Source organism: Rhyacophila brunnea, unplaced genomic scaffold (assembly GCF_057557595.1).
Source record: "Rhyacophila brunnea isolate RB1 unplaced genomic scaffold, BYU_Rbru_1.0 scaffold_1, whole genome shotgun sequence".
Classification (NCBI taxonomy): Eukaryota; Metazoa; Arthropoda; class Insecta; order Trichoptera; family Rhyacophilidae; genus Rhyacophila; species Rhyacophila brunnea.
Window position 1 is genome coordinate 33633516 of NW_028232751.1, and position 13545 is coordinate 33647060.

The 13545-nt window shown below is 31.6% G+C and overlaps 1 protein-coding gene across 3 annotated transcripts in view; it reads left to right on the forward strand.

Moving 5' to 3' along the window:
- The window catches only part of Hk (potassium voltage-gated channel subfamily A regulatory beta subunit hyperkinetic), a 118870-nt gene that overhangs the window by 9151 nt on the left and 96174 nt on the right, over positions 1 to 13545 (forward strand). For all 3 annotated transcript variants that reach the window (XM_085943390.1, XM_085943381.1, XM_085943372.1), the window contains exons 3-7: positions 1261 to 1358; positions 6766 to 6867; positions 7650 to 7820; positions 9682 to 9808; positions 10254 to 10347. In XM_085943390.1, the coding sequence (XP_085799516.1) occupies positions 7656 to 7820; positions 9682 to 9808; positions 10254 to 10347 (386 nt within the window). In that variant the 5' untranslated portion in view covers positions 1261 to 1358; positions 6766 to 6867; positions 7650 to 7655. The remainder of the gene's footprint in view (positions 1 to 1260; positions 1359 to 6765; positions 6868 to 7649; positions 7821 to 9681; positions 9809 to 10253; positions 10348 to 13545) is intronic.

The following is a 13545-nucleotide window of genomic DNA, read 5'->3' on the forward strand; positions in this document are numbered from 1 at the left end:
CTTATGAATAATGATTGCTTTATAATAATTATTGACCTAAGAATAAGGTAGTGTTTTTTTGAAATACGCCATTTCTTTTGTCATTCCCCAGTGGTTAAGCTACAACATACGGCCGTGGCCATAAATTGACAAACTATAATTGAAGTATAGAGTAAAATGATATTAACGCGCGTGTTTGAACATGTACCGTTTAAAAAAAAATAAAAAAAAATCGGTTAGGTACATGTTCAAACACGCGCGTTAACATAATTTTACTCCCTACTTTAATTATAGTTTGTCATTTTATGGCTACGCCCGTATGTTGTAGCTTAACTACTAGGGAGTGACAAAAGAAATGGCGTATTTCAAAAAAACACTACCTTGTTCTTAGGTCAATAATTATTATAAAGCAATCATTATTCATAAGATGTTTATCACACTTGAATGGTCAAAGACATAGTTTATAATAAATATCTTTAGAATCATCTTCAAATGTGTTAATCTTGCCGATTTTTTGAATAATAAAATGCCTAATTCTTGTCAAATTTGGGATCACAGAGATTATCAAAATAATTTTTTATCGTGAATATTTTACAAAAATTATCTCGTAATAAATTATACTAATGGTTTTATAAATGCATTTAAAAATTAATAAATGTAAAAAATCTTAACACCACTGCACAGTTATGTACCTAAATATGACTATATTCTAAAACATTAGAGCGAGAGGTTTAAAAGAATACTATTTTATGTAACAAAAATACTTCATGCAGTCATCAAATGTTTAAAATAACTATAAAGGATAATAAGGCTTCAAAATTATATAAATAGATCATCTACAACGTTTAAGGAGTGTCCAGGATCATGGTTTGAAAATACAATAAAAACTCAATTTTGACCTTCGACGAGCATGTCCCCCCTTAACCAAACTTTATGGAGATGTAGCATTTATTATTATTATATATGTGCATTTTTATTAAAAAAATTATCAAGAAAAAACTTTCTGGAAATCCTGGTATATAAGTAAAAATATAGGTATATAAGTATAGAGAAAAACTAAAAATATATTTTCGATGAACAAAAAAAAAATAGTCAACTTATTGTTGACTTTGGTGACGTTGAGTAGGCATATCTTTTAATTAATAATATGAGTGACGTTACGAATTACGGTGGTAGAATCTGTTTATGTGGGCTTGTTACACGTTGTCATCGTTGAAACTTATATTTCGATTTATGTTCCCATTTTCACAAAACATGTTAATTGTTATTTATGTCCTCCAGGGTCAAAAATCAGCCCTGGGTCAGACGAGGATGCAACGCCACTCACCGAGGAAGAAATCGAACAACAAAATTCGGAGCATGAGGCACAGGTCAAAAAAGTAAGTCTATTTAAGATAGTTACATTCGTATTTATTGTTCCCCCATGGCTGAAGGTCGTGAATACCCTGCAAAGAAATCTCTTCTGAGTGACTAAGACTCTTTTTCATCCATAATGGTCTCTTGTTTACAGAAATTCGTCCTATTATCAACGAAATCCTATTCACTCAAATAAAGAAAACTAATATGTTAATAATTTATTATTTTATTATAATATTGGATCAGTGTATTGCCAATTCTGTACAAAGCTTTCACAAAAGTACTTTCCGACCACCTAAAAACTGTGCTAGACGAGAACCAACTGAGAAAGCAAGCTGGATTCAGAAGATACTATATCACAATGTATCATGTCGTCTCTGTTCTGGCAGAACACACTAACTGGAGAATACTAGTTTTGAATAGTTTGACTTTTAAGTTGTTAACATGTTTGAAATGGTCTATCACAGTGGTCGGCAAACTCATTAGTCAAGAGAGCCAAATATCAACAGTACAACGATTGCGATTTCTTTGAAGAGCCAAATTTCTTCAACTTAAACTATAGATGTAGGTACTGATTATTAACTTAATAAACTTTAATTAAAGTTTTAAGTCTTAATTAAACTATAGGTAGGTACACTGAAAAAAATTTGATGTCTTATTTAATAATGATCTTATTTATTGACAAAAATATAAGTATAAAAAAAAGTAAGGTGTCCATAAAATTAAATCAAAAAAGTATATAAAAGTCTATAGAGATATAAATTACATAAATTCTCTTTAAATTAACAATTCCATCTCCTTGAAAAATTTGGGTAAGTCAGGATTGTATGTTGTAGTTTTTAATTTTAAGCACAATTCCAGGTTTTAATCAATAAGATGACCTTACTCTTGATAAGGTTCATGCTTGCAAAAGATTGTTCTCATGAATATGTAGAACCGGAAAGGGAAAGAACACAAACGCTAGTTTTTTCAATAGAACATAATATTATGAGTCAAGAATACTATTCCAGGTGTTAAAAATCATCACGTCTTCCTTCTCCAGGTCTTTCAAAGAAGACTACTTGTGCTATGAACCATATTCATATTTGTTTTTCTCCAATATGTCTATATCAGCATAGAGACGTTGAAATGTAGAGCTCCATAATTCTTCATTTTTTAAATTCAGCAATTGCATTTCAAAATTTCAAAGTTGGCAATCTCAACATTAAAGGGAGAAAAAATTAATTCTGTTACCATAGCATTAAGAGGTTTTTTAAACAAAGGCTAACGTCGCTTTGCTGTTTCTGAATTCCTGAAACCTGTTGAGGAAAGCTTCCCTCATATTTAAAATTGTTGTTTTGAAATAGCAAATGTCAAAATCAGAATTATTTTCGTAGCGATGTTTCAGCAGGCTTTAAATGAATCGAAGATTCTCTTTCTAAATCTTAAGCAAAAAGGGATAATTGGTTTTCTAATGAAATAACTTCTTCTAACATCGAAAAAAATGTGTTTCCTTCCCCCTGCAGTTTACGATTAAGCTGATTTAGATGAGACGTAACGTCTCCCACGAAATACAATTTTTGGATCAACTGATTGTCAGTTACCATATTTCTGGATAGTGAACAAACACCCTTCTCAAGAAGAAATGCTTTAATTTCTGTTAATGAGGAAGCGAAATGTTTTAAAACATTTTCTCTTGATAACCAACGTACCCTGTTATGCAGCAGAAGATCTGCGTACTAAACTAACTAAAAAAAAAATTGGCGATAATTAAGAGCTAACTTTGCAAATTTCTTTTGGAAATGTCTGCGCACAAAGCGCTTTTTGACGAATGCTGCAATGTGCTTATTTTTTTCTTTCAAAATAGTAACAAACCCTTTTCCTACACCGGTCATACTTTTCGCCCTGAAATTGCAAAATTGAAATTGACGCAATTTTATCGAGTGGAATATGACGTTTTTCCATGCACTCAGTTACAGCATTTGTCATATCCTCTCCACGTATTTGACCTTTGAGGCAATAGTCCTAAAAGTTCTTCTTTATTACCTGTAGATGAAATAAAACGTACAAATTTGTCCTGTATCATTTATGTCACAAAACTCGTCAACTACTATTAATAAAGTTGAAACCAATTTAAGATCTTCGATATGCTGATTGGTTATAATCGAAGACATTTTGACTGATTTATCTTTCACTGTTTTAGTCCATACGTGGTCATTTGTGGTAGAGCCACACTCAAGGGGCCAAAGAGCCACGTGTGGCTCGCGAGCCGCGGTTTGCCGACCACGGGTCTATCATGTGAGTTTATTAAGTAATCGTAAAAAGGATGACTTTAAAATAAAGACTGAGTATTTATTAAGAAGGTTTCCAGACGGTAAAGTTTGAAATGTGGAGCATTTTGGAATAACTAACTCAATATGTCATTTTTTCGAATTAGTGTCTCCTGCCAGGACAGTGACGATATACAGGCTGTCAAGTAATTTATTGAATGGCATCAAGAATATAGATTAGGTACCACTCGAGCTAGGTTTCATAGATTATCAAAAAGCATTTAATTCTATTAAAAACCCTCAATTATACGCCTTGTACGACAAAGGAATCTCTAAGCGCTATATAAACACACTGAATAACATATACAGTGGTGCAACAGCCAGTATAAAGGTTCATAAGTCATTTTGCAAGTTTCACATTCGCAAGGGTGTCCGACAAGGCTACACGATCTAAACCAAATTATTCACCGCTACCCTGGAAGAGTTCCTCTATTCAGGCGACTTGACTGGGAGAACGGTGAAGTCGCCATTAACGGCGAATACCTCAATCACCTGCATTTTGCAGATGACATTGTTGTATTAACGTCCCAGAAAACCTTCAGAACAGGATGCAGAAAGCCGTAAAGCAGGTTTAAAGATAAATGTCACAAAGATAAAAGTGATGATACACTGCTTTGCTGAATCAACAGCAATACTCATCAATGGGACTCAAATTGAGCGAGTCAACAACTACGTCTATCTTGGAAACAGATGTCAATTAGCGGTGGTATGTATGACAAGATTTCTCGCAGAACTGGCATGGAATGTATTTGGGTTCCTGAATAGTATCTTCAAAAGTGATGTCCCATTGTGTCTTAAGCGTAAAGTATTCATCCAATGTTTGCTACAAACTCTCACGTATGCATGTGAAACATGGATTTTTAAAGTTCGGTGGATGTACGTGGCAGAAAAGAATTAGGAACCGAGAAAAGTGGAGAGAGCTAGGGGAGGCGTCCACCCAGCAGTGGATACACTTCAGCTTATGGTGATGATTACGATATTGTAGAACAATACAAAAGGATCATCCAACGCTTTAGTTTTTATTATAAGTAGTGCCCCAAACCTACAAAACTTTCTAATATTCCTTTTTGCACCAATTGTAACGTGTTTTTGTAACGTCAATAATTAAAAATAATATTTCACCGAATGTTTAAAAAATACTCATTCTTCTTCTTATCGTGTCATACTCTAACGGAGATCAACCACCACCATGGCGCTCTTTGCCCTCTCATATGTTGCCCAGAATAGTTCGGTTGCTATCAATCACGGAGGTTCTTAAGCCGTGGCGTCATTCTCAGCTACGTGTACCATTGATCTTTCCTTGGATGACACGTTGGAGAATGCTGTACTTTTGTCCTCTCATAATGTGACCGAGATACTGTGGTTTTTTTAAATTGTGGTACTACACAATACTTCTATGTCCTTTCCCATTTGTTAGAGAATGGCAACATAATATCACCCGGCCACTCCAAGGAATTTCGAAGATGCGAAGAAGATTTAGTTATTATAGAGAGATATTAAGTAATATGAGATCTCATTAAAATTCACACAATATACCTACTGAATACATTTAGAACACATTTTACACAACAGGAATCGATTTGCTATGTTTTTATTTATCAAATGGTAATATACGAAAATATATTAATTTATTTCAATATCTGTAATATTTACACCCACGATAGCCGCGTGGCAAGCACTGGCCTCTCGTGTCGAGGGTCCCAAGTTCGAATCCTGGGTCTGGCAAGTACACATATTGTTTTTCAATTTGTGTATGAGACAGAGTATGGACCTAATAGGTTGAGCAAGTGGCTAACATCCATTTCTCGTAAAAATAAAAATCTGTTAATACAAACTTCCACTCTGTGGAGGCCCATATGATCCTATTAGGATCTGACATGGTCGAAAGAAGAATGTGAATTCTGTCTAGTACGTGTAACGTTAATATGTAGTTGTAAGTTTTTGTTATACATAAGCCATTCTTACTCTATCAGAGAAAATACTGTACCGCACGTGTATAAAAATTTCATAACAAAAATATGTATATACGTAATACAAATGTTTCTCTAGTATATGTCTATAATGTATTAACTTGTATCCATTAACCCAAAATCAGAGTAATATACTAAATGGTTCTGTTAATTAATTAATTACCTACCTGTGCTATATGCATATCGGCTGCTTAGCATGTCGCCATTAGTGTAGAGATTCACAATGGCAATGAAGGGATACCAAACAAGTGCGTGTTTCACTTGTCGCCAGTCTCGTGATTGATTTTAACCCTGTTTTTATTTAGTAAATTATATCAACATGTTATAGCTAATTGACTAAACACAGTATGCACTGTATTGTTTATAATATTAAATTTTAATTAAAGCATGGTGATTTTTGTTATTCAGTGATGTTGATTTCAAGGAGAGTCTTTAAAAATGTGTTTTTTAACAAGTTTGAATGGTAAACAAAGAATAAATAAATACTATCTATTATATTCTTGATTTATGTACTTTGGTTTTTTTTTTATAATGGAAATATTTTCACAAATAAGAAGATGTGGCTGATGAAGTCCATGTGTGTTATCTATTTTCAAGTTTTGTATGGGACTGTTGATATTACGACCTAAACGACGAAACAGTAGTGCAAGGGACGGCGGCTGAGGGTAATCATGGACTCATGGATAGAGCACAGAGTCAATATCTCGATATTGCAGGAACTGAGTATTAGTGAATGACTTTTGTGTGCCTGTATCGAATCATGTGATACAAAAATTTCGAAAGGTACACAACATTAAGTGACCGAGTGACTGAATTCACTACAAAATCCATAGCATCCGCCACAAGTGTACAAACGAACAGCCAAAAAACACTTAATTATAAAAGAAAACATTCTTCTAGGGTGTGTTTTGTTTATGTGAGATATCTGTATATCTTTTAACATAGTACCTATTTCTTTACTTGAACGGTATTCCGTAATTATTTTATACGTACCTACCTAAGTAACTAAATATAAGGTAAAGTAATTACTTAGTTAAATATGGTTATCGGTCAGCATAAAACATACAATCTGTTTTATGGTATTAAAGTGTTATGTATGTAAATCGTTATCATAACATTATCTTTACATTTTGGTTATGATTGATTTACAGGAAAAAGTATTAAGGGCCCAACAGAGTAGGAAAGATGAAGAATTAGACAGAGAGCTTCTCTATCAGAGGCAGATTCAAAGGGAGCAGGACCAAGAAAAGGAGGTGAGTCTAGTAAATTTTAATTTAGTGATACCATGGTTATAAATGATTGGAGTGTACAGATTTAGTACAAATTTATTGACAAGTTGTTTTTAGCACGATTAGAAGTAAGACTAGCCAATTTTGGTTTAGACTAGTACCGACCATAGGAAATAAATAGAGAAAAGGGTGGCTGACGATTACTCGGTGGTATCACAATAATTAACATCGAATTTCGGTTCATCCACAGTGTTCATGCAGTCGGTCTGGTCAGCATAATATGCTGCAATAGGTATGGAGTGTAGAATATAATTTATACAATTTTCCTCTTTACGTATATACACATACATAAATATTGTAATAGTAAAAAAACAGATGTCAAAAAAGTATTAGAGATAGTTAAAACATATTTTTAAGGTTATATTTCATTTCACAATGACATATATTATATAAGTATGTATATAGTAAGTTTTATAGATGTTTGGTACCCCTGCAGCTGTAAATAGTATGTCTTTAGTGTAGAATACCGTAGGTTTGAATTAGCATCTGGCAAATTTTATATAACGTTTTTACATTGTGTGTTTGATGCAGAGAGTGTTTCCCAAACTAACATTATTTTTATCTCGTGTTAATGAAATCTTTACTATTTTATTTATTAGGCAGATCTCAATAATATTTTTATTCAATTTAAGATTTATCAAAATTTTAAATCTGTAGTGTGGCGTTAATATAAAGTTTAAAAACATTTAGGGTCCAATTTTCTATAAAAGAATAGGTATGTACTGTAGCGGAAAATTTAATTCTAGCGCACTATGCATGGTTCGTGGTCCCACCAGCGTTTGCAGGATAGGTCATGGCCATCGTGTGGATCCCTCCAACCGACCAGGAGGCGCCAAACATCAGCCCTTGATAGGAGACTCTCGCAAGGGACCACCGTCACATCAGCCTCGCTCGCCGAGAATCAGCAGTTGTATGAGGTGAGGCGTGTTACCTTTTTATAATAAAAATATAAGCAAAACTCAATAGAATTTTAATTGATATATGTTTTCTACTAGGTACAAATTAATATGAATCATTTTTAGCGAATCGCCATTTTAGCATATTCAAAACAAACGACAGAGAACAACTTACTGTTTACATAATAAGTTATCATATTAATAAAATATCATACAAATTACATTATTCTTACGCAAAGAATTTTCCAGGCATTTTCAAATCTGGAAGTATATTATGAAGTCCAAAAGTATTTTTTAATTGGGTAAAATAATTTTGTTATGATAGAAATTTTGGTACTGTTCGGTTATACGGAATACAGCGGAAAACACATTTTGAAAATACCCGATATACTGGATTATTTGTTATTTTGGGTTAGTTTAGGATAGGTTAGGTTAGGTTGGGTTAGGTTAGGTTAGGTTAGGTTAACCTAACAAATAATTCAGATTATCGGCTATTTTCAAAATGTGTTTTCCGCTGTATTCCGTACCTACAACCGAACAGTACCGAAATTTCCTTTAAACCTAGCTACACTACAATGTATTATAGCGATGACGAACCCTTTTCCATATGTGTTGAACACGAATTGAATTAGCTTGAATTTTGATTTTTTGTCAACTTGAAAATCGCAGGTAAATTTTTTAATCATTAGTTGATTGACTACAAAAATAAGTATTTTTTTACAAAAATTATATTATTTAACCTTTTGGTCGACATAAGAAAAATTACAATATACAATACAAATGAAAAGCTAAAATGATAAACGAAAAATCTGGTGTAGTTTATTTGAAATCGTCGTGAGAGTCACGAGTTACATATCTGTCACTGGTTTAGTATAATATATTATTACAATATGAATTTTACTATACTAAGAGATAATGGTGGGTATTATAGTAAACAATTCCTGAAATCTTAAGTAAGGGACATTGAATGCGTCAGTAATAACGCCCCCCTGAGTTATATATTTCATTGGTATTGATAATAAACAACAATAAATTATTATTGTTTAAAATACAAAGCTTGTGGAGTGATAAAATGTCCTAATGATTGATATATTATGTTATAAAATATTTTCGTGGATTTACAAAACTCTCCTTCATTATTGATTGTACTATAAAGATCGTACTATCTATCGATATTTATTCAATTAGGTATTTTATATGATCAAAAAAATATCTATAAGGTGAATACTCCACCTATCAGAGGAAAAAGAATTTCAAGTTATAATTATTTTATTCTTTATAAAAATCGATGTTGAATAACAAGTTCATTTTATATATTTTAATAACATACTTTTGTTTTTTAATATTATCATTAAATAATTACAAGAACTTTTAAATACAACGTTTTTAAATTTTCTGTTGAATTATTATGCTCCACCGCCTTAGCAACCGCCTTAGCAACCAATAATAGTCTTTTACTTTTTACGGATTTTTCTGAAATAACTTTCCATACAAAACAGAATTAACTGAAAATGAATTCAATTCTGCTTAAAGATGGCTTGGATGGAAGTATTAAAAGAATGCATTGGCATCGTGTTCTGATATATTCTAAAAGTTTAAAATGTCTAGCCAGTCGGGAAATTAGTGAAAAATCGATTGCAAGATTTGTACTGGACAAACAACCACTGGACAAACAAGAATACGAGCTAATAAAACCGCCTTAGCACGCCTATGTACCCCACAATATTCATTAGTGCAGAGCTATTAAAATTTGATAGTTACTCGGCCCAGAACAACGTCCCGCCACCACACATTTGATATTGTAATTATTATTTTTATTAGTTTATTACATAATATTATGAATTAGGTAGGTATTAAAATGACCTCTCTTCAATATTAACAGATGCCCATCGTCAATTCTGGATCGGGGATGGGATATCGCACTCCGTCAAACTGGTCGTTTGCTGCCTGTCATAGTGAAATTTCAAGAGATGGCGGTGGGATTACCGTTTGCTGTGATTCTTTATCAGGTTGGGTTTACCTCATATCTACAGATTAATGATTTTCAAACATTGCAGGATGGAAGGTTTCTGCTTCTTCCCACCATGGTTACCGGAAACTTTAATACAGTATGGTTATTAATCAGTCAATTTCCATTTGATTATGTCATAAATCAACGCCCGACGGACACTACTAACTTACAACGATCAATCCGATTGGAATGTCTCAATAAATCTGCTTATATTAGTAGTAATTGATAATAGTCGTTGATTTCCGATAGACTTCACCAAAAAAATTTAAATGTGCATTGGGTACAGTTAAACCGTATGTCTGTAATGTCCTTAATTCTAATAATTGATAATACACGCCGAGCAATTATATACGTTTACTAAAAAAGCCACTGTACGTAGGTATTCAAAAGCAAAATATAAAAATCAAACATCTGCTGTTGTAAACAAAAATCATTTAATTTAGTTGACAAGGATGTCGGAGACTGCGCTGAACCCGGCAGTCCAGTTATTCTGGAAGAAGACGAGATTCCGCTCAGGAGAATTCCTACTTATCCGGGGTGAGTAAATTTTTAAAAATAATTTTTACATTCGATAAGTACATTAAATTAACAAAGTATTTTATTTGAGGAGATTGATTTTTTTATTTATAAATTTAATTTAAATTTGTGATTATTCGTTAAATAATTAGATCGTCATATATTAGATTTAAATATTATTCTAATATTATGTTTAGTAAATTATTGGTTTATATTAAATGTTAGATTTTTAAAAAGCAATTTGTTATTCTAAAAAGAAATCTTATAATTTTATAACTTATTACCGGTTACACGTATAAATATACATGTTTAATTTTATTGAACAATATTTTTTAACCTAATCACAACATTTACATACCTATTTATGATTTTGATACTTTTTATGCATTAGGTTAATATTAAGAATTTATTGCTAGCCCTTTCTTATTGATTGAACTGGTGTTTTCATGGTTGAACTATATTTTAAAGGTGAAAAACAAGCAATATAATAATGGAGTGATTTTCAGTTTCGATTTCAGTATATTCATTTTGAAAAAAATGATTTAATGAAAAATGACGTCATCGATTTGTTGAACAATGAACTAGAAATTAAAAATATAATACATACGTAATAAAATAATATTTGCGTGCCGAAATAAAATAGATTATTCAAAATAATTAGTTTTTTTTTTAAATATATAAGGTATTAGGATACTCGATACAATTTTTCTTACGGGCAATACTTGTGTTGTAAATTTTATTAGTTGGATACCCTTTTGCGGCATTGAGGCAATGCGCAATGCGCAAGCGCCCTTTAACACACCACACCTTCATGCACTTTTCACGGTGTTGGTAGTTCTGCAAGTATTACAATAGCAATTTTCCAACCCTAAAGCAACCAAAAATATTTTTTTGGTGTTACAATGTCTCTTGAAAATTATGGAAAAAAGATTATAATACGTTTATATAATTTATTATTGAAAATAGTCACCTCAGCTATTTTTTATCATTTATAAAACGAGTGCTACGCCGAAATTTTTGTTTTAGTGATGGTTATATTGTATTATAAAATATTTAAAAAAAAAATGTAGTAGGTACCTGATTTCAATTTAAAGGTTTAACGTATTATAATGTAGTCACGGTATTAAACATGCAAATATAAAACATGATGATATATTGCGGTATATGCCAAGCCCTGAATCACTTTATTTTTTAAGTAAATATCATGTGTTAAAGTGAAATCTGTCGACGCATGCATAACATCGTAGAATGTAATTAGGATACATTTGTTAATTACTATTTTCGATGCAACTTTGAACCCAATAAAGCCCAAAGAGTAGGAGGATAGGATAAGAACTTATTTCTTGATTGTATTGGTCGGTCTATGTTTTGGATCCAAAAACAGATTTTTTCAGGAGGCGATCGTTTTACTAATGGAATCTGAAAAATACTTCTGAAATACTTAAAAATAAATTATTTCGGAAATAGATGAATACATTTATTATATAAGCGATTGAAAAATAAACAATATATGTGCATATTAAAAGTGCGTATTTGTGTCTTGGACTTATGCCGATATATCCACTTTAATAATGAGATTTTTTTGTTGTTAACGCGCGTGTTTGAACATGTACCTAACCGAAAAAAAGATTATTTTTTTCGGTTCAGTACATGTTTAAACACGTGCGTTAACAAAATCTTACTCCCTGGTGGTAAAATGCAATGGCTACGGCCGTATGTTATAGCTTAACTACTGGGTAATGCCAAGAGAAATGGCGTATTTCGAAAAAATACTACCTTATTCATAGTTTAATAATTATTATAAAACAATCATTATCCGTAGGATGTTTTATCACACTTGAATGGTCAAAGAGATAGCTTATAATCAGTATCTATAGAATTATCTTCAAATGTGTTAATCGTGCCCATTTTTTGAATAATAAAAAATGCATAATTCTTTCACCGATCACCGAGATTATAAATATAATTTTTATCGTAACTATAAACAATTTTACTAATGGTTTTGTAAATGCGTTTAATAATGAATAAATCTAAAAAATCTTAACACCACTGCACATGGATGTCCTGAAATATGACTATATTCTAAAACATTAGATCGAGCGGTTTAAAAGAACATTTTTATGTATTGAAAATACTTTATGCAGTCATCAAATGTTCAAAATAAATATAAAGGATGCAAAGGCTTCAAAATTATATAAATGGATTATCTACAACGTTTAAGGAATGTCCAGGCTTATGCTCTGAAAATAAATTAATTCTCCATTTTGACCTACGTGGCGCACGTGGCCGTTAAGTAAATTTTCGATAATTATTCTTGGATCATTCTTCAATTATTAACGTAAATTTACCTGGTGGCGCTCGGAAAATCTTTTCGCTCATTTCACTGTTTTTCCGAAACAAATACAGCTGCACGTATATGTACACAATCTTGACAGGACAGAATTGGAAAACATAATATTTTCGCAATGGACTAGTGGTAAATACGGTGGTTTAATTTTGATTTTTGGGTTCGGAATTTTGATGTGTATTATAAAAAAACTTCAGTTAAAATAATATGTTTTTAATTGATAAAATAGTACCTTTGCCTACTCCATTATGCTATTTATTAATTGCCAACGATAAATTATCAGTATTTTTTTTAAGAATATTTAAAATTAATAATATAACTGAATCGGTTTTTCGGGAACATATATGGAAAATTCAAAGAATTATTATCATCTGAAATTTAAAATGATTTTACACGTAAATATACATATTTCTGATAATTTGTAATATACGCCTAACAACATTTTTTAACCCTTTGATAAAATTAATTTAAAGTGATGTAAAAATATTAAAAATAGTATCGTGTTCAATTTCAAAGGTTTCATAATAATTGTACATTTAAATTTTTAAATTAAGTCTTTCAGCGCTAAAGACGCGCTAGGCGCGTGGCCATTAGATACTATTAGCATGATAATTAATTGGTCAGTAGTGAATGTGTTAAGATTCAAAATTTTCTGTTGAATAATGATAATAAATAAATATAATTAGCTTCAGTTCTTTACGTTGACTGTGTGTACAAAAATATGTGTCTCTAACACGCTTTTCACTTCAACTACTTATACCAATTACGAAAATGACTTACAACCTCTCTGAGTCAGATGAAATAATGCCTTAATAAAGATATTCTTAGACCCTTAGAGAGTAATACAAGGTTAACCCCACATTTTTGATTTT